This window comes from Coregonus lavaretus, assembly GCF_964263955.1.
Source record: "Coregonus lavaretus genome assembly, chromosome: 13".
Taxonomy (NCBI): domain Eukaryota; kingdom Metazoa; phylum Chordata; class Actinopteri; order Salmoniformes; family Salmonidae; genus Coregonus; species Coregonus lavaretus.
In genome coordinates this window covers 30,822,430-30,845,686 of record NC_140000.1, presented here as the reverse complement: position 1 = coordinate 30,845,686, position 23,257 = coordinate 30,822,430, and the positions used below count along the sequence as shown (strand labels likewise).

The window sequence follows — 23,257 nt, the reverse complement described above, 5'->3', positions numbered from 1 at the left end:
TTAGATATAATTAATGGAAAGGGGGTACATGATCCTAGATCAGTACTCCTACTCTGAGACACTTTATGAATATGGGCCCTCGTCATAGGCAGAACTGTAATGGCTCAAATGCAGAGAAAGCAAACCAGCACTCTCTTATCTTTTTGTTCCGTCTGTTTCTGGAGATGTTGAATTATTTCCCTTCTTCACCAGGAGGAGAAGGAGCAGCTGAATGAGTTTAAGACTCACGTGGCCGGCCTGAACAAGAGAGCCAAGACCATAATCCAGCTGAAGCCCCGTAACCCCACCAAGTCCATCAAGGGCAAACTGCCCATCCAGGCCGTGTGTGACTTCAAACAGATGGAGGTAAGCACATCATCCTTATCATCACCTTTTTAAGGTACCTGGTGTAGGAATAACTCTCTACCTATGTAGAGGTATCAGAGACTTACTTTTCATTCATTTGTTCATTAATTTGTTTGTTCCTTCATTCATTCATCCTGGTTCATTCATTCATGCTGGACTAGCCATCCATCCATTCATCCATGGACTGTAACTTCTCATATACTCCGTCTCTCTGTGCAGATCACCGTCCATAAGGGAGAGGAGTGTGCTCTCATCAACAACTCTCCACAGCCCAACAAGTGGAAGGTCCTCAACCGCTCAGGCATTGAGGCGGTGGTGCCTTCAGTCTGTTTCCTGGTTCCACCTGTCAACAAGGAGGCTATGGACAGTGTGTCCAGGTGAGGCTCTTACATCAATACACAGTGCTCTCCATCAATAAATCACATTTGGAATACGTAGAGCCAGGGTTTTTTCCTTAGTCTCGTCCCAGATCTGTTTGTGCTGTCTTCCGGTACAATGACCATAGGAGTTGGCAAGATGACACAAATAGATCTGGATCCAGGCATGAAAAACCCTAGTTATATTTGTTTTACAGTACAGTAAAACTTCCTTCTCTCTCTGTCTCCTACCTCAGTCTGGACTCTGGTCACCAGTCGATGCTGATCCTGTGGCAGAGAATGCATATGAACATGAAGAGCATGCTGTCCTGGCAGTACCTGATGAGAGACATCACACAGATACGTACCTGGAACATCACCATGGTAAACACTGGTCATCTGTGTTTTGATTCTTCATCTTGAGAAAACTGAGAAAGATATATAGTAATTAGAATAGTTTGACATTCGTTAACTGTTTGAAGCTTAGACTTGCACTATTTTAAGTTAAACGTGATCCTCACAGACAGTCAATCAGTGACCCTGTGAGAGGGAGTCAAGTGGTCACCCTGTTTGTGCTCTGTTATTTATAGAGCAGACCATGTAAACATGGAGAAGTGTTTTATTGAGTTAGAAAACCTCATGGGTTTCCAAATTGAATTATTGGCGGGGAAAGTTCTTACACTATTACCACAGTAATGAGAAGTGTCTACCAAAGCTTGTTTGTATTACATAACAAAGAAACTAAAAGCCTTGATTGTACAGTAGATTTAAATTTTATAAAATGTAACCGCCTAAAACAGGTTGTGATACAAACAGGGTACATGGACAGAATGACAGTGACAGATTGACAGGCAATTCTGACAGATTGACAGGCAATTCTGATAGATTCCTCTCACAAGGAGGAGGTTTTGAAAGATTAACATGTTTTAGATTGACTATTTACCTCTCTCCTTATTCCACCTCTCCCTTCTCTCCTCCCTCTTTTTCCACCTCTCTCCTTCTCCCTCTTCTTCTCTCTCTCTCTCCCCTCTCTCTCTTTCTCCCTCCCCTCTCTTCCCTCTATAGTTTAAGACCATGAAGGTGGAGGAGTACAGGCTGATTATGAGGAACCTGGAGCTTCACTACCAGGACTTCATGCGTGACAGTCAGGACTCCCAGCTGTTTGGTCCAGACGACCGTATGCAGATCGAGGGCGACTACACTAAGACCACACAGTACTACGACAACCTTCTGCGCTCTGTGGAGAAAGGTCAGTTCCACCTACATACTCATGAAGAAACACAACACACCTCTGTAACCCTTTATTTTACAGCCTGTTATTTACCTGGTGTTTACCTGGTATTAACTAAGAAACGAATGGGTTATTAGTGGGTACTTTCTGGTTTGGTGACTACCTGGTTTAACAAAACATTTATAAGTAATTACCTAATAAACAGCGGGCTGTAAAATAAAGTTTTGATCTCAATAAGGGTGGCATCTACTCTCCTTCTCTGAGTACCAACAGCAAACAGTATTTTATACAGTGGATGTGTGTAGTCAGGGGTGAAAGGCGTGATACTGTACACCGGTTTCTGCAACATTGGGTAACTGTCAAATTCACCTTTCAGGACGAGTGGTTAAAGCGAAAGGTGAGTGTGTCACGCTAAGCTATAGCTCACACAGGCACCAGTGAACCGCCATGCTTTTGAACTATGAATGGTTGGGATGTTCAAAAATTAACGATGTGTTGTTTTCATCAACTTTTACAGTGTTCACATTGATAGCAATGCTTTCGCTAGCTCTTACCGCTTTTGAGTGAGTGCATGATTTTTTGTATTTTTTTGGGGTCAATTTCCTGTATCCAATTTGTCTTAGTTAGTTTTTTTTGTCATGCAATATAGTGCTATAGAAAAACACATTCAGGTAGTAGTCAAACTGTGTTTTGCTGTGTGTCGAGATACCACTGCACTGTGTAGTCACCTACATAGAGGATCATTTGTAATGAAATATGCTTTGTTTGAATGCATATCAAGCTGTGTGTGTGTGACACACTACATGTGAACATATGCATGTCTGATCATGAACCACATGAATGCACTGCACAAAGGTGTGTGTGTGTGTGTGTGTGTGTGTGTGTGTGTATGTATATATCTGTGCAATTGTAATTCCATTCAAAGCAATGCGGTATTGCAAGGTAAAAAACGTACACGGAAAACAACAAGGGAAAGGTTTCACCACACAACCCGCTATCTTACCACACCTACACCCACAGTGACCACACCCATCCTGCCCTAAGCTCCTCACCATGATAATATAATAATCATATTATTATTGCCACTTAGCAGACGCTTCTATCTGAAACGATTTACACTACAGTGTGTGCATACATTTTGATTATGTGTACGTGATCCCTGTGGGAATTGAACCCACAACCTTGGATCTTCTAGTGCCACACTCTTACCAACTGAGCCACACAGGGACCACATAATGAGAGAAGATGGTACGGTATATGTATAGCCTGTCCTAACCGATATCCATGCTGCACACAGGTGACCAGGACGAGTCGATGTGTGTGACCTACATCACCCAGATCAAGGACCTGCGTCTACGGATAGAGGACTGCGAGGCTCGTACCGTGGCCCGCATCCGCAAGCCCGTGGACAAGGACCCCCTCAAAGACTGTGCCCAGAAGACCACCGACCAGAAGGTACTGTACACTGTAATAACTAAAGAATAAGTTCTGACTTAGGTCTAACCTATGTATTGGACAGGTCTCCTCCGTAAAAAGACGCTCAGTGGATCAAACTGTATAAATAAAGGATAATAAAGTATAACCTATATACAGGTAAATGTAACGGAGGGGCATATATGTGCTAGTGTCCATGGCACAACAGATACCGGAGTTAATCACCGAAAAATGATGGTGTTTTATTTGAACACTGGGAATAACAGTAAGCACCATCATAAAGACTCTGAATGTGTTTTTAACAAGGACCTACTGTAATACTGTTATGGAGGGGGACCGGAGCGCCAAGTCTAGGTCCAAAAGGCTCCTTAACAGCTTCTACCCCCAAGCCATAAGACTGCTGAACAATTACTCAAATGGCCATCCGGACTATTTACATTGACCCCCCCCCCCCATTTGTTTTTACACTGCTGCTGCTCGCTGTTTATTATCTATGCATAGTCACTTTACCCCTACCTACATGTACAAATTACCTCGACTAACCTTTACCCCCGCACATTGACTTGGTACCGGTACCCCCTGTAAATAGCCTCGTTATTGTTATTTTAATATGTTACTTTTTATTTTATTTAGTAAATATTTTCTTAACTCTATTTCTTGAACTGCATTGTTGGTTAAGGGCTTGTAAGTAAGCATTTCACGGTAAGGTCTACACCTGTTGTATTCGGCGCATGTGACAAATACAATTTGGTTTGATTTGAAAATGTGATACCAAGCAGGGTTGGGTAGGTTACTTTCTAAATGTCATCTGTTAGTTGCTAGTTACATGGCTAAATTGTAATAGATTACTTTCCCCTTAAGAGGCATTTGAAGAAGACAAACGTTTATATTACCAATTTACCGACATCTATTACAGGACAAATCAATGTTAGCGTTTCCATAGCTGGCCATAAATGGATGTTGCATTTTACTTTATGGGTTGGTTATGTAGGATTATTCTAACCCATTGCTTTCTACTACAGATACAAATATGATTAGGCTATATCTTTACATTAAAAACCAACGTCTGTCAGATTTCCAGTCATTCCAATTAATTGAATACCCCTTGATCTTCAAGAATAGGACTTTTCGCCAAATTGTTTTACCTGAGCATAACCCAAAAATGAAGGACTATTTAGCCTACTCTGTTGTTTATGATTTTGTTGTCATGCAGGCTCATTGCTTTGAGTTTAAAAATAAATGCTGCTCTCATGGAATGGCATTCTTTGAGCACTACTGAAAGTGCTATTTGCGTATGAAAATGTTTACCATATTCTGTATTTGCTATAGGCTTATTGTTTCCGTTTTTGTTGGTGACACTTTGATAGCTCTATAATTTGCAGTTTTTTACATCTATCAAAAATGTGCAAGTTTGAGCATGTGTCCATTAGGCCTATTGACATTTTTCTGAATCAGCACAAATTAGATTGAGCAGTAAATATATCGATTTGTGAACAGCCATCCACAACCACCACAATCCGTAAGGTGCAAATAGCTAAATGAGAGAGCACCAGTGTGATTCACATCAATGCGCTATGTAGATATCAATAATAAGTGATATCTGCATCGCCCGTAGGCTACACCACTGCTGTCGTCCTTACGTTCAAGCGTTTATTCAAGTTGGATAATCTTTGGATGCCAACAGCACTCGCACCGTTGGAAGACATAGCTTGGACTGTTACCTACAAAAGCCTATTAATGTTATTTTCCTGCGATCCTTCAAATGCATTTGGTGTGTCATCATAGTTGTCTCTGACTTGTGGTCAGATTCACTCAGGCGGAACAAACTTAAACTTGTGCCATTTTTCAATGCTGATTTGAATGTCATTGAGAATAATTTTTTCACAAACATCTTTTTGAATGTAAAAGTAATCCTATAAGTAATCATCAAGTTTTTCAAGTGTCTGTAATGTGATTACAATATTTTAGCTGGTAATGTAACGTACAGTTTTTTGGGAATCAGTTACATGTAATCCGTTACTCCCCAACCCTGATACCAAGCTACAGACTGGCACCAGAAACAGGACAAAGCACTACACAGAAAAGGAGAGAGAGAGAATGAGGAAGAAAGAGAATGAGGGAGAGGGAGAAAGAGAGGGAATGAATAGAGACCGATAGAGAAGACAGGGAGGCTTAATTACAGCAGATTGCAGCTATGGATACGGTTTTCTGCGGCGAGGGAGAGAAATGTGAGAAAGAAGGGGGCTTGAGAAAGGAGAGATACAGGCTGTACGGGAGCCAAGTGCAGCAGGAAAGAGAGGAACGATGACTCAGTAGAAGGGAGGATAGGCGGGGCAGAGGTAGATAGAGAGGAAGGGAATGGAATGTTCGCCTTCTTCTGCGCTGCCTCTGAGGGGGGAAGAGGGAGAGAGGAGGAGGCGAGTCATGAGAGTGAGACAGAGAGAGCAAGAGAGAGAGAAAGGGAAAAGAGAGTACTGTATAAAGCTCAGTGTGTCCAGTTAGTCCCTGGGCTGTGTTTCTCTATGGAGACTGAGGGAGAATGGCAAGAAGGCCCACTGCCCAGCCTGCTGCTCCAGCTCCTCTGGACCCTGCTGGCTCTGGGCCTAGTGGGGATCCTTTCTCTGCTACTCCACCAAGACCCCTGGCAGCTCTTCACCCAGAGAAGCCACACACAGGTCAGGCTCAGGAACACACTGCTTCCTTGGACCTGATAGAGGGGACTCGTTCAGCATTATGATAGTCGGTGGAAGTTTTTAATCAGAGGAGGTTTTCTCTCTTTGTTTTGCTATTTGTCCTTTCTTTATCTTAATTGTCATGTGCTTGTTTTTCTCCTGTTTCAGAAAGTCCAAGTGGAGCTTGAGGGTATCAAGAAGAACCTGGACCAGGTGGCCGTGAAGACCGAGGAGGTCCTGAGTACCGCTCCTCAGCAGTCCAGCACTGCCCCTGTCCTGCGCTCTGAACTGGAGTTCACCCTGAAGAAGATGGACCATGTCTACATCCTCTCCTCTGTCTATCTAGAGAAGTGAGTTGACTTGTCTGTTTTCTTTCTGTAGCCAGTAGCCATTTTGGAGGTTCTTATTGCCCTGAAAAAAGCAACAAACAAGCAAGTGAAAATACAACATTCTATTTAAGTAGCATAGGGAAAACCCATTGTAGGCTATTTTTCTTCAATCTCCCACGCCACTTCTCACCCTTCCCTCCTCCACTGACATTTCCTTTTCCTTGCCTCAGGCTGAAGACGGTGGACGTGGTCATCCGCAACACGCAGGGGGCCGAGGGCGTGCTGAAGAAGTATGAGGAACGACTGCGCGAGGTCCATACTGTGCCCAATGACGTCAAGGAGGTGGAGATGTACCGCACCCAGCTCAAGGTGAGTTGACTGGACAGCACTGAGCACAGCCTCAGCCTTTATTCTTGTTTCCACTGAACAACCAGGCTTCTGTTCTCAGTTCTCTCAACACTTACCTCCTGTTGTATGACACAGTTGGTCTCCGCTTTTTCCAAGCCGGGGAGCTGGAGAGGCTTTTGCATAAATGCAACTCAGTAGTTCGATTGTGATGTTTAATATCATTAAAAACACATGCACTCTGGGACGTTAATGAACTGTGTAGGATTCATTACGGGTTTCTCGACTGCCAACGCTCATGTATGTTTGCGTTTTATATGTATCATTGGATTATGAACATGGAAACAAGGCAGGTTTAAAAAGAGGGGAAAACGGTTTACGTGATGAAACACAAGAGTCCATGCATAACTTGCTTCTGTGAAGAAATGTAGCTTTCTCAATACTTTTTTTGACTGTTGCTCTTCCCTCCCGTCTCTTTCCCTGTAGAAAATGCGTGCTGAAGCAGAGGGCGAAAAGCCTGCATTCGATTCTCTGGAGGGCGAGCTCGGAAAGGCAGCAGCCGTGAGCGAGAAGATGTCTCGTGTGCACAGTGAGCGTGACTCTGAGCTGGACCACTACCGCCATCTCCTGTCCGGTCTCCAGGACCGCTGGCAAGCTGTGTTCGCCCAGATGGACCTGCGGGAGCGGGAGCTGGAGCAGCTAGGTCGCCAGCTGGGGTACTACAGAGAGAGCTACGACTGGCTCATCCAGTGGATTGGTGGCGCCAAGCAGAGGCAGGAGAAGATCCAGGCCGTGTCCATCAGCGACAGCAAGACTCTGAAGGAGCAACTAGCCCAGGAGAAGGTAGGCTACTGTACTGATGGGGGCATATTAGGGGTCCATTACATCACTACACTGCTCTAGGTGCTTAGCTGATTAACTGAACATTCTGAGACTTTGTGAAAATAAGTCATTGACAGCTTTTTTATACTTCTTAGTTTGTATACTACTTATGAGACTATGAATGTTATAAAGGTGTGTTTTGTGTAGTTCTCATTATTGAACATATACAGGCACACCTTGAAATCACATCCAGACTAATTCTGATTTTTTCCCCCAACATAGAAACTTCTGGAAGAGATCGAGCAAAACAAAGAGAAAGTTGACGAGTGTCAGAAATATGCCAAGGCATATATCGACACTATCAAGGTAAGCATGCACAACATTTGTCCACAAACGTGAAAACTATTATTGCATTCATATACAGCTTTATTTAAATGTCTTAATTTCATAGTGTTTAGTGTTAAAACATCCTGTTTCTTTTTATTAGGATTATGAACTCCAGTTGGTGGCCTACAAAGCACAGGTGGAGCCTCTCTCACCCCTGAAGAAAACCAAAATGGATTCTGCCTCAGATAACATAATTCAAGAGGTCTGTGCCACTTGTGTAATCTGAACGCACATTGTCATTCCCTGACAACCATTTGCAATGTTTGGAGAAAAGTTTAGATCAATAGTTTAAGCCAACACACACTAAATCAAAGGTTTCCTGTTTTATTTCTTCTCCATCAGTATGTGACGCTAAGAACCCGCTACAGCGAGCTGATGACTCTGACCAGTCAGTACATCAAGTTTATCACCGACACACAGCGCCGCCTGGAGGACGAGGAGGTGCGTGACAACACACTGGGATATCCTAACCCTAACCCATTGACAACCAATGAAAAACAAACGCATGACCACTCTCTTGCACGCACAAATGCATACACACACATTAATGTATGGTTGACTTGACATTCCTTCATTTTGAGGTAAAGTATGATTTGGAAAATTGGCATTGGCGTGCTGTACTGTAGCTGCAGGATGTTAGGGCACCTAGCAGACAGGAAGTCCTATCTCTTAGAATGATGGCCAAGCTGATCTATTCAGCAAATATGAACGCTCTACCAAATATAATCCTAGTGCTAAGTGTCATGGTCCTCAGATGGGAACCAGGGACTATCAGTGCATTCAGAAAGAATTCAGACCCCTTGACCCTTCCACATTTTGTTACGTTACAGCCTTATTCTAAAATGGATTACATTCATTTGTGTTCCTCATCAATCTACACACAATACCCCATAATGACAAAGCAAAAACAGGTTTGTCTAAACGTTTGCTAAAAAAGAAAAACATGAATAATTTTTTTTGCTTATTTACATAAGTATTCGTTATATTTTTGCTTTGTCATTATGGGGTATTGTGTATCGATTGATGAGGGGGAAAAAACAATTGAATCCATTTTAGAATAAGGCTGTAACGTAACAAAATGTGGAAAAAGTCAAGTGGTCTGAATACTTTCCAAATGCACTGTATATTAGTATATGGCTGGAGTGTCATATTAAATTTTTACGGTGCCTTAAAATATCCAGGACCAAGTAGATACGTATCTATTGTATGAACATCAATGACAATTGCATCCTGTTTCGATAAGCAGTAGTGAGTGGCCTTGTCACAAAATTCAATGAATTGATGAAACGTTTATGTTCAGTCTGAAGCAAAAGAATGAGAGCATCCTCAAAAGATTAAGAGACCATTGAGAGCAAATTCCAGTGGGTTAGAAGAAAATCTCTCTAAAACTGAACAATTAGGTTTTGCACATTTGTATTTTGGCCTATTCATTTTCATGTCATTTATTGAGGTGTGCCATAATATTTCTTTTAAAGGGCGTTCTTTCTTTCACTATGTCTTTTTTCTCATTGGCCACTCTTTCTTAGATCTCAATCTAAGCTCTCCCACTGTATGCTTCAGGCTGACTGCCATGTTCTTCAACTTTCCTTTTTTCAGATTAACACAAATTTTCCGTCTCCCGTTCTTTTCTAACCCTAATGTTTTGTTTGTTTCTTTGCTTCTCTTAACTGCTTGCCAGTGCTTTGTCATGATGAATGCTTATCTTGTTTGGGCGTTAAAGAGGTAAATAATCAACTACGCTCCAGTTACTATTCTCTCATTATGTGCCTTACCTTCCATACCCTCAGCCTTCAATTCATCACCTAAACTGTCAAACATTTCCATATTTACCTTACATTCACTTATTTCCATGTCTTGTTTATTCTGTGTTAGCATGGTCTATAGGTGCTATTTTCAGACTATCCTTGCACTATCCCTGCTTTCCCCGTTGCACATATTTTGCTTAGTTCCTTGATAATAGTGATCTAAAGAATCCCTTTCATTGTTACGCAAAAAAACATAAGAGGTTGTTTAACAGTGTGAATAGATGTATTTCAACTATCTAGTTACTGGTTGATTATTATGTGGTTTTTGAATAATAACTTTGTTTGAATAATTTCAAGCTGAAAATAGATGATTAAAAATTAATTATTAACTTTACTATTTCACTTATGCAAAATGTTTTATCACAAAATAATTCCCCTAAGGACACCAATATTGAAAAAGATACAGTTCCATGCCACATGAGTTCCTCACTTTGTTGTGTTGTGAAGTGATGTCTTGTCCCCATACATTTTTACATAACCATTTTCCATCTTGTTTCTGCCTTGTATTGTCTTTGTGGAAGATAACTTGCTTTAACAGCATCCTCCTGAATGAATTTACATCTAAACATATATCTATCTTTAAGCTAACTATTAACATTTAACCTGTCATGCTTAATTTTTATATTTTCTTTACCATTTGCTTCCACTAATACAGAAAGCTACTGAGAAAATGAAAGCGGAAGACAGGAAAAAAATGGCAGAGATGCAGGCCGAGTTAAACAAACAGAAGCAGCTAGCTGAATCTCATGCAAAGGCCATTGCCAAGGCAGAGCAAGAGGCTCAAGAGCTGAAGCTCATGATGCAGGAGGAAGTCAGCAGGAGACAAGTTGTTTCTGTAGATGCAGAAAAGCAAAAGCACAATATCCAGCTGGAACTACATGAGCTCAAAAACCTCTCAGAGCAGCAGATCAAGTCCAAGAGCCAACAGGTAGAAGATGCCAATCAGAGCAGAGTCAAGATTGAGGAGGAAATCCGTGTCATCAGGATCCAGCTGGAGACCACTGTCAAACAGAAGTCTACAGCTGAGGATGAGCTCAAGCAACTCCGGGAAAAAGCGTCTGAAGCCGAGAGGCTGAGGAAGCTTGCACAGGAGGAGGCTGAGAAGCTCCGCAAACAGGTCAACGAGGAGACCCAGAAAAAACGCAAGGCCGAGGAAGAGCTCAAGGTCAAGTCTGAGGCTGAGAAGGAGGCTGCCAAGCAGAAGCAGAAGGCTCTGGAAGACCTTGAGAAGCTGAAGATGCAGGCGGAGGAGGCGGAGAGACGCATGAAGCAAGCTGAAGTGGAGAAGGAGAGGCAGATCAAGGTTGCCCAGGAGGTGGCACAGAAGAGTGCTGCCACCGAACTCCAGAGCAAACGCATGTCCTATGTTGAAAAGACATCCAAGCTGGAGGAATCACTCAAACTAGAGCATGTCACTGTCATCCAGCTGCAGGAGGAGGCAGCTCGTCTCAAGAAGCAACAGGAAGAGGCAGATATGGCCAGGGAGGAGGCGGAGAAGGAGTTAGAGAAATGGAGGCAGAAGGCCAATGAGGCACTCCGCTTAAGGCTCCAGGCTGAGGAAGAAGCTCACAAAAAGAGTCGTGCCCAGGAGGATGCCGAGAAACAGAAGGAGGATGCTGAGCGTGAGGCCAGGAAGAGGGCTAAAGCTGAGGAGTCTGCACTGAAACAGAAAGATATGGCAGAGCAAGAGCTGGAGAGGCAGAGGAGGATAGCTGAGGGAACAGCTCAGCAGAAACTCTCAGCAGAACAGGAGTTAATCCGGCTAAGGGCAGACTTCGACCATGCTGAGCAACAGAGATCCCTGCTTGATGACGAGCTGTACCGCCTGAAGAATGAAGTCAGTGCAGCTGAGCAGCAAAGGAAACAGCTCGAAGATGAACTGGTCAAAGTGAGGAGTGAAATGAATGTACTCCTGCAGCTGAAGTCCAAGGCAGAAAAGGAGAGCATGTCCAACACTGAGAAGAGCAAACAGCTCCTCGAATCTGAAGCTGCAAAAATGAGGGACCTTGCTGAAGAGGCAGGCAAACTTAGATCCATCGCTGAGGAAGCCAAGCGACAAAGGCAAGTTGCTGAGCAAGAGGCAGCTCGTCAAAGAGCAGAAGCTGAAAGGATCCTCAAAGAGAAGCTTGCTGCCATTAACGAGGCAACTCGAATGAAGACTGAAGCAGAAATTGCCCTCAAAGAAAAAGAGGCGGAGAATGAGCGACTCAGACGACAAGCTGAGGATGAGGCTTACCAGAGGAAAGCTCTGGAGGACCAAGCCAGCCAGCACAAGCAAGATATTGAAGAAAAGATCAATCAACTCAAGAAGTCATCTGAGAATGAGTTGGGAAGACAAAAGACACTTGTAGATGAAACTCTCAAGCAGAGACGAGTGGTTGAGGAGGAAATTCGCATTCTCAAGCTAAACTTTGAGAAAGCCTCATCTGGCAAGCTTGATTTGGAGCTGGAGTTGAATAAACTGAAAAACATTGCAGAGGAAACACAGCAGAGTAAACTCCAAGCTGAAAAAGAGGCTGAGAAACACAGAAAACTTGCCCTGGAGGAGGAGAAACGCAGACGCGAAGCAGAGGAAAAGGTGAAAAAGATCACTGCTGCAGAGGAAGAAGCAGGCAGACAGTGCAAAAATGCGCAGGAGGAAGTGGCACGCCTCAAAAAGAAAGCAGATGAAGCCAAAAAGCAGAAAGAGGATGCTGACAAGGAAGCAGAAAGACAGATCCTCGTAGCCAAACAAGCAGCACAAAAATGCAATGCAGCTGAACAGCAAGTTCAGAGTGTCCTTGTCCAACAGAAGGAGGACAACCTCATGCAGACACAGCTCAAGGAAGAGTATGAGAAAGCCAAGATGCTTGCAAAACAGGCAGAGCTTGCCAAGGAAAGGGCAGAGAAGGAGGCTGCGCTTCTCCGGCAACAAGCGGAGGATGCAGAACGCCAAAAACAGGCCGCTGAACTCGAAGCTGCCAACCAAGCCAAAGCTCAAGTGGAAGCCGTGAAATTGAGAAAGGAGGCAGAGTTCGAAGCTGCCAAGCGAGCACAGGCTGAGGCAGATGCAATCAAACAGAAACAACAAGCAGATGCTGAGATGGCAAAGCACAAAAAGCTTGCAGAGCAAACAATGAGTCAAAAGTCTCAGGTAGAGAAAGAGCTCACAAAGGTCAGGCTTCAGCTGGATGAAACTGACAAGCAAAAATCTGTCTTAGACGAGGAGCTGCAGCGCTTAAAGGACGAAGTCGGTGATGCGGTCAAGCAGAAGGCCCAGGTGGAAGAGGAGTTATTCAAAGTCAAGATTCAGATGGAGGAGCTGGTCAAACTGAAACTCAGAATTGAGCAGGAGAACCAGCGTCTTATCAAAAAAGACAAGGATAACACTCAGAAATTCCTGGCTGAGGAAGCTGAGAACATGAAGAAGCTTGCAGAAGAAGCTGCCAGACTCAGTGTGGAAGCCCAGGAGGCTGCACACATGAGACAAATTGCTGAATCTGACCTCTCCCAACAGAGGGCACTTGCAGAGAAGATGCTAAAGGAGAAGATGCTTGCCATTCAGGAAGCATGTAAACTGAAAGCAGAGGCTGAGATGCTCCAAAGACAGAAGGACCTGGCTCAAGAGCAGGCCCAGAAGCTGCTTGAGGATAAACAACTGATGCAGCAGCGTCTTGAGGAAGAGACTGAGGGCTTCCAGAAATCCTTGGAAGCTGAGCGCAGGAGACAGCTGGAGATCACAGCCGAAGCTGAAAACCTCAAAGTCAAGGTGTCCCAACTTAGTGATGCTCAGTCCAAAGCAGAGAATGAGGCCAAGAAATTCAAGAAGCAAGCAGATGAGATCAGTGCCCGTCTTCACCAGACAGAGCTAGCGACTAAAGAGAAATTGACTGTTGTGGAAAAACTTGAAGTCCAGAGACTGAGCAGCAACAAAGAAGCTGATGAGCTACGCAAAGCCATCGCTGATCTAGAAAAGGAGAAGGCCAAGCTGAAAAAGGATGCTGAAGACCTACAGAATAACTCTAAAGAGGTATTGTGTTAGAGATGGCATAGTAGTGCAGCTTTTGTCATTGTTAACCCTCTCTCTGAAAACGAACAATCTTAAATTATTTCATTCCATTTCTTTATCTATTCCTTCTTCTTAAAATTAACCACTTACACAGTTATATTATTTTGAGTTATATTTGTATTACAATAAACTAAGCTTAAAAAGATCCTATCCCTTCCAGATATTATCAGTTTGTCCAGTTGGATAAAAGTATAGATTCATTATTGGTGGTGTTCCCCATACTGTTCTTCCCTTACTGAGAAGAGTATATATTATTATGTAACATAGGAATAATTACATCTAATATATATTTTTAAAACAATTTGGGACTGATTCTTATAAGTGGATTGCATTGTACTAAAATGTTGTCATTTTTTTACTATAGTGCACAATATGTGGATTGATGGAGTTTTCAGAATATTTTAAATACAAATGAAACTCCTATTGTTCTAATTATGTTCTTGTTTTCCCTTTTATCTCAATTAGATGGTCAATGCTCAGCAGAAACAAATCCAACACGAGAAGACAGTACTCCAGCAGACATTCATCACAGAGAAGGCGGAGCTGTTGAAGAAGGAGAAACAAATTGAAGATGAGAAGAAGAAGCTGGAGAACAAGTTTGAGGAGGAGGTCAAGAAGGCCAAGGCCCTCAAAGAAGAACAGGAACGCCAGAGGAAACAAATGGAGGAGGAGAAAAATAAACTTCAGGCTACCATGGATGCTGCCCTCAACAAACAAAAAGAGGCTGAGAAAGAAATGCTCAACAAGCAAAAAGAGATGCAGGATCTTGAAAGGAAAAGAATTGAACAGGAAAAGCTGCTTGGCGAGGAGAACAAGAAACTTCGTGAGAAACTGCAGCAGCTCGAGGTCGCCCATAAAGAGCCAATCTCCCACACCAGAGAAATTGATATCCAGACTGACGATGTGCCTGAGGATGAACTGATCCATATGACCATGGTGGAGACAACAAAGCAGGTTATCAATGGCCGAAGTGTTGGAGATGAGGTTGACAGTAAGAAGGATACACTGTCTTTTGATGGCATCCGCGAGAAAGTACCTGCAAGCAGACTTTATGAAGTTGGCCTTTTGACGAAAAAGGAGTTTGATAAGCTGAAGAAAGGCAAAACCACTGTGCAAGACCTCAGCCAGACTGACAAGTTAAGAACAATTCTGCAGGGCAAGAACTGTATAGGGGGTGTCTTGACACAGTCTAATCAGAAAATGGCAATATATCAAGCTATGAAAGAAAAGAAAATTACTCCTGGCTGGGCTTTGATCCTCCTGGAGGCACAGGCAGCATCTGGCTATGTAGTAGACCCAGTTAAAAACAAGAAACTCTCTGTCAGTGAGGCTGTGAAGGAAGGCCTGATCGGACCTGAACTGCACAACAAAATGCTGTCTGCTGAGAGAGCTGTCACTGGTTACAAAGACCCTTACACCGGTAACAAGATCTCACTCTTTGAAGCTATGAAGAAGGGCTTGATTGACAGAGACCATGCCATCAGGCAGCTTGAGGCTCAGATAGCTACTGGTGGACTCATTGACCCCATAAACAGCCACCGTGTGCCCATCGAGACTGCATACAAACAGGGGCAGTTTGACACTGAGATGAACAAGATACTGGAGGACCCTTCAGATGACACCAAGGGATTCTTTGATCCGAACACCCAGGAGAACTTAACATACCTTCAGCTAATGCAGAGATGCAGCACAGATCCAGAGACAGGACTGCTGCTCTTGCCCATCACTGACAAGGCTGCTCTGAGCACGTCAACCTACACAGAGGAGGAGACCAAGGATGTGTTCAGCAAGACGACTGTCACTGTGCCATTTGGAAAATTCAAAGGAAAGACTGTAACTATCTGGGAAATCATCAATTCTGAGTACTTTACCGAGGACCAGAGAAAGGACCTTATTCGTCAGTACAAGACAGGAAAGATCACAGTGGAAAAAATCATCAAGATTGTTATCACTATGGCAGAGGAAAAGGAAAAAAAGAATGAAATCGCTTTTGAGGGTCTGAGGGGACCTGTCCTTGCTACTGAACTACTGGAGTCCAAGATAATCGACAAAGACCTCTACAATAAGCTGCACACAGGCATTAAAACAATCAAAGAGGTGTCTGAAATGGAGCCTGTTCACAAATCCTTGAAGGGTACAAACTGCATTGCAGGTGTAGTTATTGATTCAACTAAGGAGACTATGTCTTTCTATCAAGCCATGAAGAAGGATATGATGAGGACAGGGCCTGCTTTAACTCTCCTGGAAGCACAAGCAGGAACAGGATTTGTTGTTGATCCTGTAAAGAATCAGAAGTTCACTGTCGATGAAGCTGTGAAAGCAACTGTCATTGGTCCTGAGCTGCATGAAAAACTACTGTCAGCTGAGAGAGGTGTTACAGGCTACAAAGATCCTTACACAGGAAAGACTGTGTCTTTGTTCGAAGCAATGAATAAAGAACTCATTCCAAAAGATCAGGGCATCAGACTCCTAGATGCGCAGCTTGCAACAGGAGGCATCATTGATCCAGTGAAAAGTCACCGCATCCCTCATGATGTTGCCTGTAAACGTGGCTTCTTTGATGATGAAATGAACCAGATTCTGAATAATCCAACTGATGATGTTAAAGGCTACTTTGACCCCAACACACAGGAAAATGTCACATACTCACAGCTATACAAGAGATGTGTCACTGACAAGAAATCTGGGCTTCAGCTTCTACCTCTGTCTGAGCAAGCAATCAATGCAAAGGAAGAGCATACATATACAGAGGTCCAAACCAAAGAGGCCATGAGCCAAGCAACAATGGAGCTGCAGTCTGGTCCACTCAAAGGGAAGAAATTCACAATCTGGGAAATTATCCACTCTGAATATATTACAGAGGAACAGAGACTTGACCTGATAAGGCAGTATAGGTCTGGAAAGATTACAATAGAAAAGATCATCAAGATTGTGATTACGATTGTAAATGAGAAAGAGGCTAAGAAACAAGAACAAGACAGCTTCAAAGGGCTTAGAGCAACTGTCTCTGCCAAGTCACTTTTTGATTCGAAAATCATTGACAAAGCTACGTTTGACATGCTCCAACAAGGCAAAAAGACACCTACACAGGTCAGCAAAAATGTCAATGTAAGCAAGTACCTGCAGGGCTCTGACAGTATTGCCGGTGTCTACCTTGAACCAACAAAGGAGAAGATCAGCATCTATCAAGCTATGAAAAAAAATCTTCTGAGACACAACACAGGCCTGTCACTCCTAGAGGCCCAAGCTGCCACAGGGTTCATTATAGATCCAGTGAAGAACCAGTACCTGTCAGTGGATGATGCCGTTAAAGCAGGCATTGTTGGCCCTGAGCTACATGAGAAACTGCTCGCTGCTGAAAAAGCAGTCACTGGTTACAAAGATCCCTTCACGGGCAAAACAATCTCTCTCTTCCAAGCAATGGAAAAAGGTCTAATCATTAAGGAGCATGTCATGCCACTCTTGGAGGCCCAACTGAGTTCAGGAGGAATAATTGATCCTGTGAACAGCCACCGCGTTCCTATTGACATTGCCTATCAGAAGAGCTTTTTCAGCAAAGAAATGACAAACACCTTCTCGGAACCATCTGATGATAACAAAGCTTTCTCAGACCCCAATTCAGATGATAAAGTAACATACAAACAGCTGAAAGAGAAGTGCACTAGAGATCCTGATTCAGGCATGAACCTTCTACCACTTTCCAAGCCACAGGCCCCTACTGTGGTGGAGAAGACATACCTCTACACAGAGGAACAGACGCAGAATGACCTGGCCACAACCCAAATTGACCTTCCCAGTTCACTTGAGTCCCTTGCTGGAGGGTCATCAAGTCTCTGGGATATCATGAACTCAAATCTACTTCCTGAGCAAGAGCGGAAGAAGCTGATGGAGGAGTATCGCTCTGGCAGTATCACTAAAGAGCGCATGATCATCATCATTATTGAGATTATGGAGCAGAGAGAGATCATCAGAGGTGAAACTGTTAAGTCCTGCAACACAATCAGACGTAGGGTCACTATCGAGGATCTCTACAATGCCCGCATTATTGACCTGGAGACATTCAACCTGCTGAAGCAAGACAAGAGAAACATCCGTGACATTATGGAGATGCAGAGTGTGAAGCAGTATCTGTTTGGCACGGGCAGCGTTGCCGGTGTCATGTCTGACTCCACTTCCAGGATGAGCATTTATTCAGCAATGAAGAGAGGTTTCTTGAAGCCTGAAATTGCCCTTAGTCTCCTGGAAGCACAAGCAGCAACAGGATTCATAATTGATCCTGTGAGAAATGAGACACTCACTGTTGATGAGGCTGTCCGCAAGGGTGTGGTCGGCCCTGAGATCCACGACAGACTTCTGTCAGCTGAGAGAGCGGTCACAGGCTACAAGGACCCTTACAGTGGCAAAATCATATCTCTCTTCCAAGCAATGAAAAAGGACCTTGTTTTGGAGGAGTATGCTCTGAAAATGTTGGAGGCTCAGACTGCCACAGGAGGCATTATGGATCCTGAATTCTACTTCCACCTCCCAGCAGACATTGCCACACAGAGAGGATACATAAACAAGGAAACAAATGAAAGGCTTGCTGATGACGTAAAGGGATTCGTTGACCCTGTCACTGAGGAGAAACTTTCTTATGCCCAATTACTCAAGAGATGCAAGATTGACCCTACCAATGGGATGCGCTTGCTGTCACTGGGAGACAAGAGGCTGATGTTCAAAGGTCTTAGAAAACAGATCACCATAGAGGAGATGTTACGCTCTCAGATCATCGACCAAAAGACGGTCACTGAGCTGAATGAAGGTCTGATTTCAGTGGAAGAGGTTAGCCGTAGACTCCAAAAATACCTTGAGGGCACAAGCTGTATTGCTGGTGTTTATGTAGAGGGAACTAATGACCGTCTATCAATCTATCAAGCCATGAAAAAGAACATGATCAGGCCAGGAACTGCCTTTGAACTGCTGGAGGCTCAGGCTGCCACAGGCTATGTAATTGACCCAATCAAAAATCTCAAACTTACTGTCAATGAATCTGTCAAGATGGGAATAGTGGGGCCAGAATTCAAAGACAAGCTTCTCTCTGCTGAGCGTGCCGTGACAGGTTACAGAGACCCCTATTCCGGCAAGACAATCTCTCTGTTCCAGGCCATGAAGAAGGGGCTCATCTTAAAAGACCATGGAATACGTCTCCTTGAGGCTCAGATTGCCACTGGCGGAATCATTGACCCAGAGGAGAGTCATCGCTTGCCAGTGGAGGTGGCCTACAACCGTGGCCTCTTCGACGAGGAGATGAATGAGATTCTCACAGATCCATCAGATGACACCAAGGGTTTCTTCGATCCCAACACTGAGGAGAACCTGACCTACCTCGGGCTAATGGAGAGGTGCATCACTGACCCAGCCACTGGCCTTGTCCTCCTGCTCCTGAAGGAGAAGAAGAGCGAGAGAAAGACATCCTCCAAATCCTCTGTCCGCAAACGCCGAGTGGTCATCGTGGACCCAGAGTCAGGCAAAGAGATGACTGTTTATGAGGCATTCAGAAAGCAGCTCATTGACCATCAGACCTACCTAGAGCTTGCTGAGCAGGAGTGTGAGTGGGAAGAGATCACACAGACATCCTCTGATGGCGTTGTCAAGTCAATGATCATCGACAGACGGTCTGGAAGACAGTATGACATTGATGACGCCCTCGCACGAGGCCTCATCGACCAGACTTCACTTAGTACATACCGCTCTGGAAACCTGTCCATCACTGAGTTTGCTGACATGCTGTCTGGAAACATGGGTGGCTTCCGCTCCCGGTCATCCTCTTTTGGTTCCACCTCTGGTTCCACCTCATCATCATACAATCCTATGAGCCCCATACCCTCCATTAGACCCCCTGCAACCATGTGGAATGACCCCACAGAGGAGACTGGCCCTGTAGCCGGAATCCTGGATACAGACACTTTGGAGAAGGTGTCAGTCACAGAGGCCATGCACAGGAACCTTGTGGACAATATCACAGGCCAAAGACTACTTGAGGCACAAGCCTGCACAGGGGGCATAATCGACCCAACCACTGGGGAACGATTTGCTGTTACTGAGGCAACCGAGAAAGGGCTTGTGGATAAGGTGATGGTGGACCGTATCAACCTGGCTCACAAAGCTTTCAATGGATTTGAGGACCCAAGAACCAAAGTGAAGATGTCTGCCTCCCAAGCTCTAAAGAAAGGCTGGCTGTATTATGAAGCTGGGCAACGTTTTCTGGAAGTCCAATACCTTACGGGGGGCCTGATTGAACCGGATGTTGAGGGCAGAGTCTCACTGGACGAATCCATCAGAAAGGGCACAATTGATGCTCGCACTGCTCAGAAGCTGAGAGATGTGAGTGCTTACTCCAAATACCTGACATGTCCCAAAACCAAACTAAAAATCTCTTACAAAGATGCCATGGACAGAAGCATGGTTGAGGAAGGATCTGGCCTGCGACTGCTGGAGGCCTCCTCACAGTCAAGCAAAGGGCTGTACAGCCCATACAATGCCAGCAATTCCGGGTCTGCCGCTGGCTCCCGGTCCGGGTCCAGGACTGGATCCAGAACAGGATCCAGAAGAGGCAGCTTTGATGCTACAGGTTCCGGATTTAGCATGAACTTCTCATCCTCCTCCTACACCAGCTCCAGCAGTTACGGTGGCCGCAGATATGATGCAGGACCTCATAATGGGCTCAACATGGATGAGCTAGCCCAAGCCCTTACGGCTCTAGCAATGATCAGGCCATGCAGCTCAGAAGAACAACGAGCCTTCCCAATGATGATGCCAATGCATACCACAGTTGCATAATTTATAGGAAAAATAGTTTGACATTTGAAAAACAAATAATTAATTTATTCTGCTCCTCATGTGGTCACATTAGCAAATGGCTGGAAGTAATTAAATGCAATTCCTCATATAGATGTCCAAAACAATGCCATATCTCTCCAGCCTTAATTTCTTAAAATTATTAGATCAATTGAATGTCAATTTATATTTTAAGAGAAAAGTATCAGATTTAGTTTTTACTTCATGACCACAACTGATTTTTTTAGTTTGCGTTAACACAACTTGTATACTTAAGCTTTCCGAAACTAATAAATGTATATGTACTTCGAACAGATATCTTCTTTTTCTTTTTAAACATAAGAATATTTTTGTCCTCTATTTCTTTTATATGTTTGACAATATCCTATGAAATATGCCAACATAGATTCTATAGTAACGCTTTTAGCAGATAAAAAAAATATATATATAGATGTCTTCATATTTCTGAATGTCTGTATAGAGTTTGACCTTTATTTTTATTTTTTTATTTTTTTGTGAAATATGTTATCTGGCAAAGTAAAACAAATAGTTGCAGAGCAGAATAAAAAAACACTACATAAACACTGGAAGAAGACTGCAACATTCAAAGTTTAATGAACTGCTTCCCTGCCAACATCCCAGCCAACATTTCCCGTTCTGTTCAGTGGACAGGCCCATGCCCCAAGTCATCACCTTATTCTTTAATCACCCACTCCAAAGTTATGAACCATTATACCCATCATTATGGACTACTACACCCGCCATTTACCTCTTGTCAAGTGTTCCTGGTAGACTGCCCTAAGAAGATGTCAGTCTTCACCATGCTTCCTCTGACAGAGGCAAAGATCTGCATCCTGGATGTTGTTTTGGTTCTTGTAAGTTGAAATCAGTTTGCTGATTTGTAATTTAGTAATGTCATTTTGTAATGTAGTTTCTTTGTATCCATTTAATCACAGCCACACTCCTCCTTTACTCTCCTCTAATTCTGTTTTTTCTCTTTCCCCCCTTATCACTAGTATTTCAATGCTAGTTTGGAAGAAAGCGCTATCAAACGTTTTTATCAGTTGGATGATTATGATCATGCCTTTTTTCACCTCAGTATTTTAAGATGATTGATTCCCTTTTTTGACAGATATCTCATTCCATCAGAATTCGATGGGGATGTGCAGATTCTCAGATGGGTGTGGCTGATGAGTCTCTTAACAGGGACGGTATCCCAATTCAACAGCTTCACCATCCAGAACTTCAGGTAAATTCATCATCCACCAAATAATGCATTAAATCATCAAATACATGTGCAATTTATTTATTTGTTTGCATTATAATTCTTTTTGCTTTTTTTTAACAGTTGTTGGTTTTGTTGTCTCAAAATTATTATTTTGTTTTTGTTTTTAGATCTACCATTGAGTACCTTTCTTCCATTGCACATCCCTCATTTTTGAAGACAGTTGAGGCTTGTGACCCCTGAAGTCTCCCTGGGATACCATACTAGGAAAAAACTTTTGTCCAACATTCTTACTTGAACATTGATCATAATTCCCCTATTTTGGATTACACCACTTTACATGTACACATCACTATGGACTTTCACAAGGTCAGCCCCATGAAATGCAATGTAATCTTCATTTCTGTAAGCAACATCAATGTAACATCAGTCAAAACCAAAGTAAATAGTTGCTGAGATGACATTGCAATATATGATCTGATATTACATTAAATGAATGTACATATTTTATAGGATGAATACATTTTGAGACAATTTGCTACATTTTACATATTTCTTTTGCAAAAATGATTTTGAAGCTTTGTCATATGTTGCTTTTCAACCAGTATTGTAGCTCTTGTTTTCCATACCAAGTATGTTTTTTCTGTTCTGCTTCTAGGAAGTGTTTTACTTCTGTAAATCTTCATGTTTTCATTTTGCATCATATTTTTCATATCTTATATAATGAACTTTTGCTTTGCATGTTTTACTAACTTGGTAATAAATATTTTAGGAAAAAATACATTGTAAGAAGAAGAGAATAGGACATGTATCTGCTCCGCAAAACGTGTTTCGTTAAATGCAGATTTAAGTGGTAACAAGATATTTAACAAAACTAACTGGTTGGTTTTGCTCATGAACAGATATTTGTGTTGAGTGGCATGGTGAGTGGAATCTGGTGTATGTTTTGATGATAATACTTTAATGTAAATAAATGTGCTATGAAAAAGGTAATCTTGTCAACTACATTTCAATATCCAGATAAATCACACATTCTGACAATGGAATTATCTACACAGTGACCGTACAGCATACAGAACCAATCACTATATTAAGCATAACACATAAGATTACATTGTGTGTACCTTTAGGCGCATTATAGATTATCACACTAAAGGCTATAAACCAATTTATTGGTAGCAGCATCTGATATACTGTATGTTTTTTATGCAAAATTGCTCAGGTGATGTAAATGACTTCAGTTTATGCCATTGCATTTTGTGGTAGGCCTTATACTTTAGTTTAGTCATTTTATTGTGGTATGCATATACAGTGGGGAGAACAAGTATTTGATACACTGCAATTTTGCAGGTTTTCCTACTTACAAAGCATGTAGAGGTCTGTAATATGTATCATAGGTACACTTCAACTGTGAGAGACGGAATCTAAAACAAAAATCCAGA

The 23,257-nt window shown here is 43.0% G+C and overlaps 1 protein-coding gene across 1 annotated transcript in view; it reads left to right on the top strand.

Moving 5' to 3' along the window:
- LOC311140567 (plectin-like) overlaps nucleotides 1-22,808 on the top strand; it is an 89,900-nt gene extending 67,092 nt beyond the window's left edge. The window contains exons 20-34 of the mRNA XM_084175683.1: nucleotides 193-345; nucleotides 565-722; nucleotides 959-1,085; nucleotides 1,767-1,950; nucleotides 3,230-3,387; nucleotides 6,207-6,388; nucleotides 6,598-6,736; nucleotides 7,199-7,555; nucleotides 7,817-7,900; nucleotides 8,022-8,123; nucleotides 8,264-8,362; nucleotides 10,382-13,735; nucleotides 14,240-21,465; nucleotides 21,723-21,839; nucleotides 21,986-22,808. Coding sequence (XP_084031809.1) covers nucleotides 193-345; nucleotides 565-722; nucleotides 959-1,085; nucleotides 1,767-1,950; nucleotides 3,230-3,387; nucleotides 6,207-6,388; nucleotides 6,598-6,736; nucleotides 7,199-7,555; nucleotides 7,817-7,900; nucleotides 8,022-8,123; nucleotides 8,264-8,362; nucleotides 10,382-13,735; nucleotides 14,240-20,593 — 11,451 coding nt within the window. The 3' untranslated portion in view covers nucleotides 20,594-21,465; nucleotides 21,723-21,839; nucleotides 21,986-22,808. The remainder of the gene's footprint in view (nucleotides 1-192; nucleotides 346-564; nucleotides 723-958; nucleotides 1,086-1,766; nucleotides 1,951-3,229; nucleotides 3,388-6,206; nucleotides 6,389-6,597; nucleotides 6,737-7,198; nucleotides 7,556-7,816; nucleotides 7,901-8,021; nucleotides 8,124-8,263; nucleotides 8,363-10,381; nucleotides 13,736-14,239; nucleotides 21,466-21,722; nucleotides 21,840-21,985) is intronic.
- The last annotated feature ends 449 nt before the right edge of the window (nucleotides 22,809-23,257 follow it).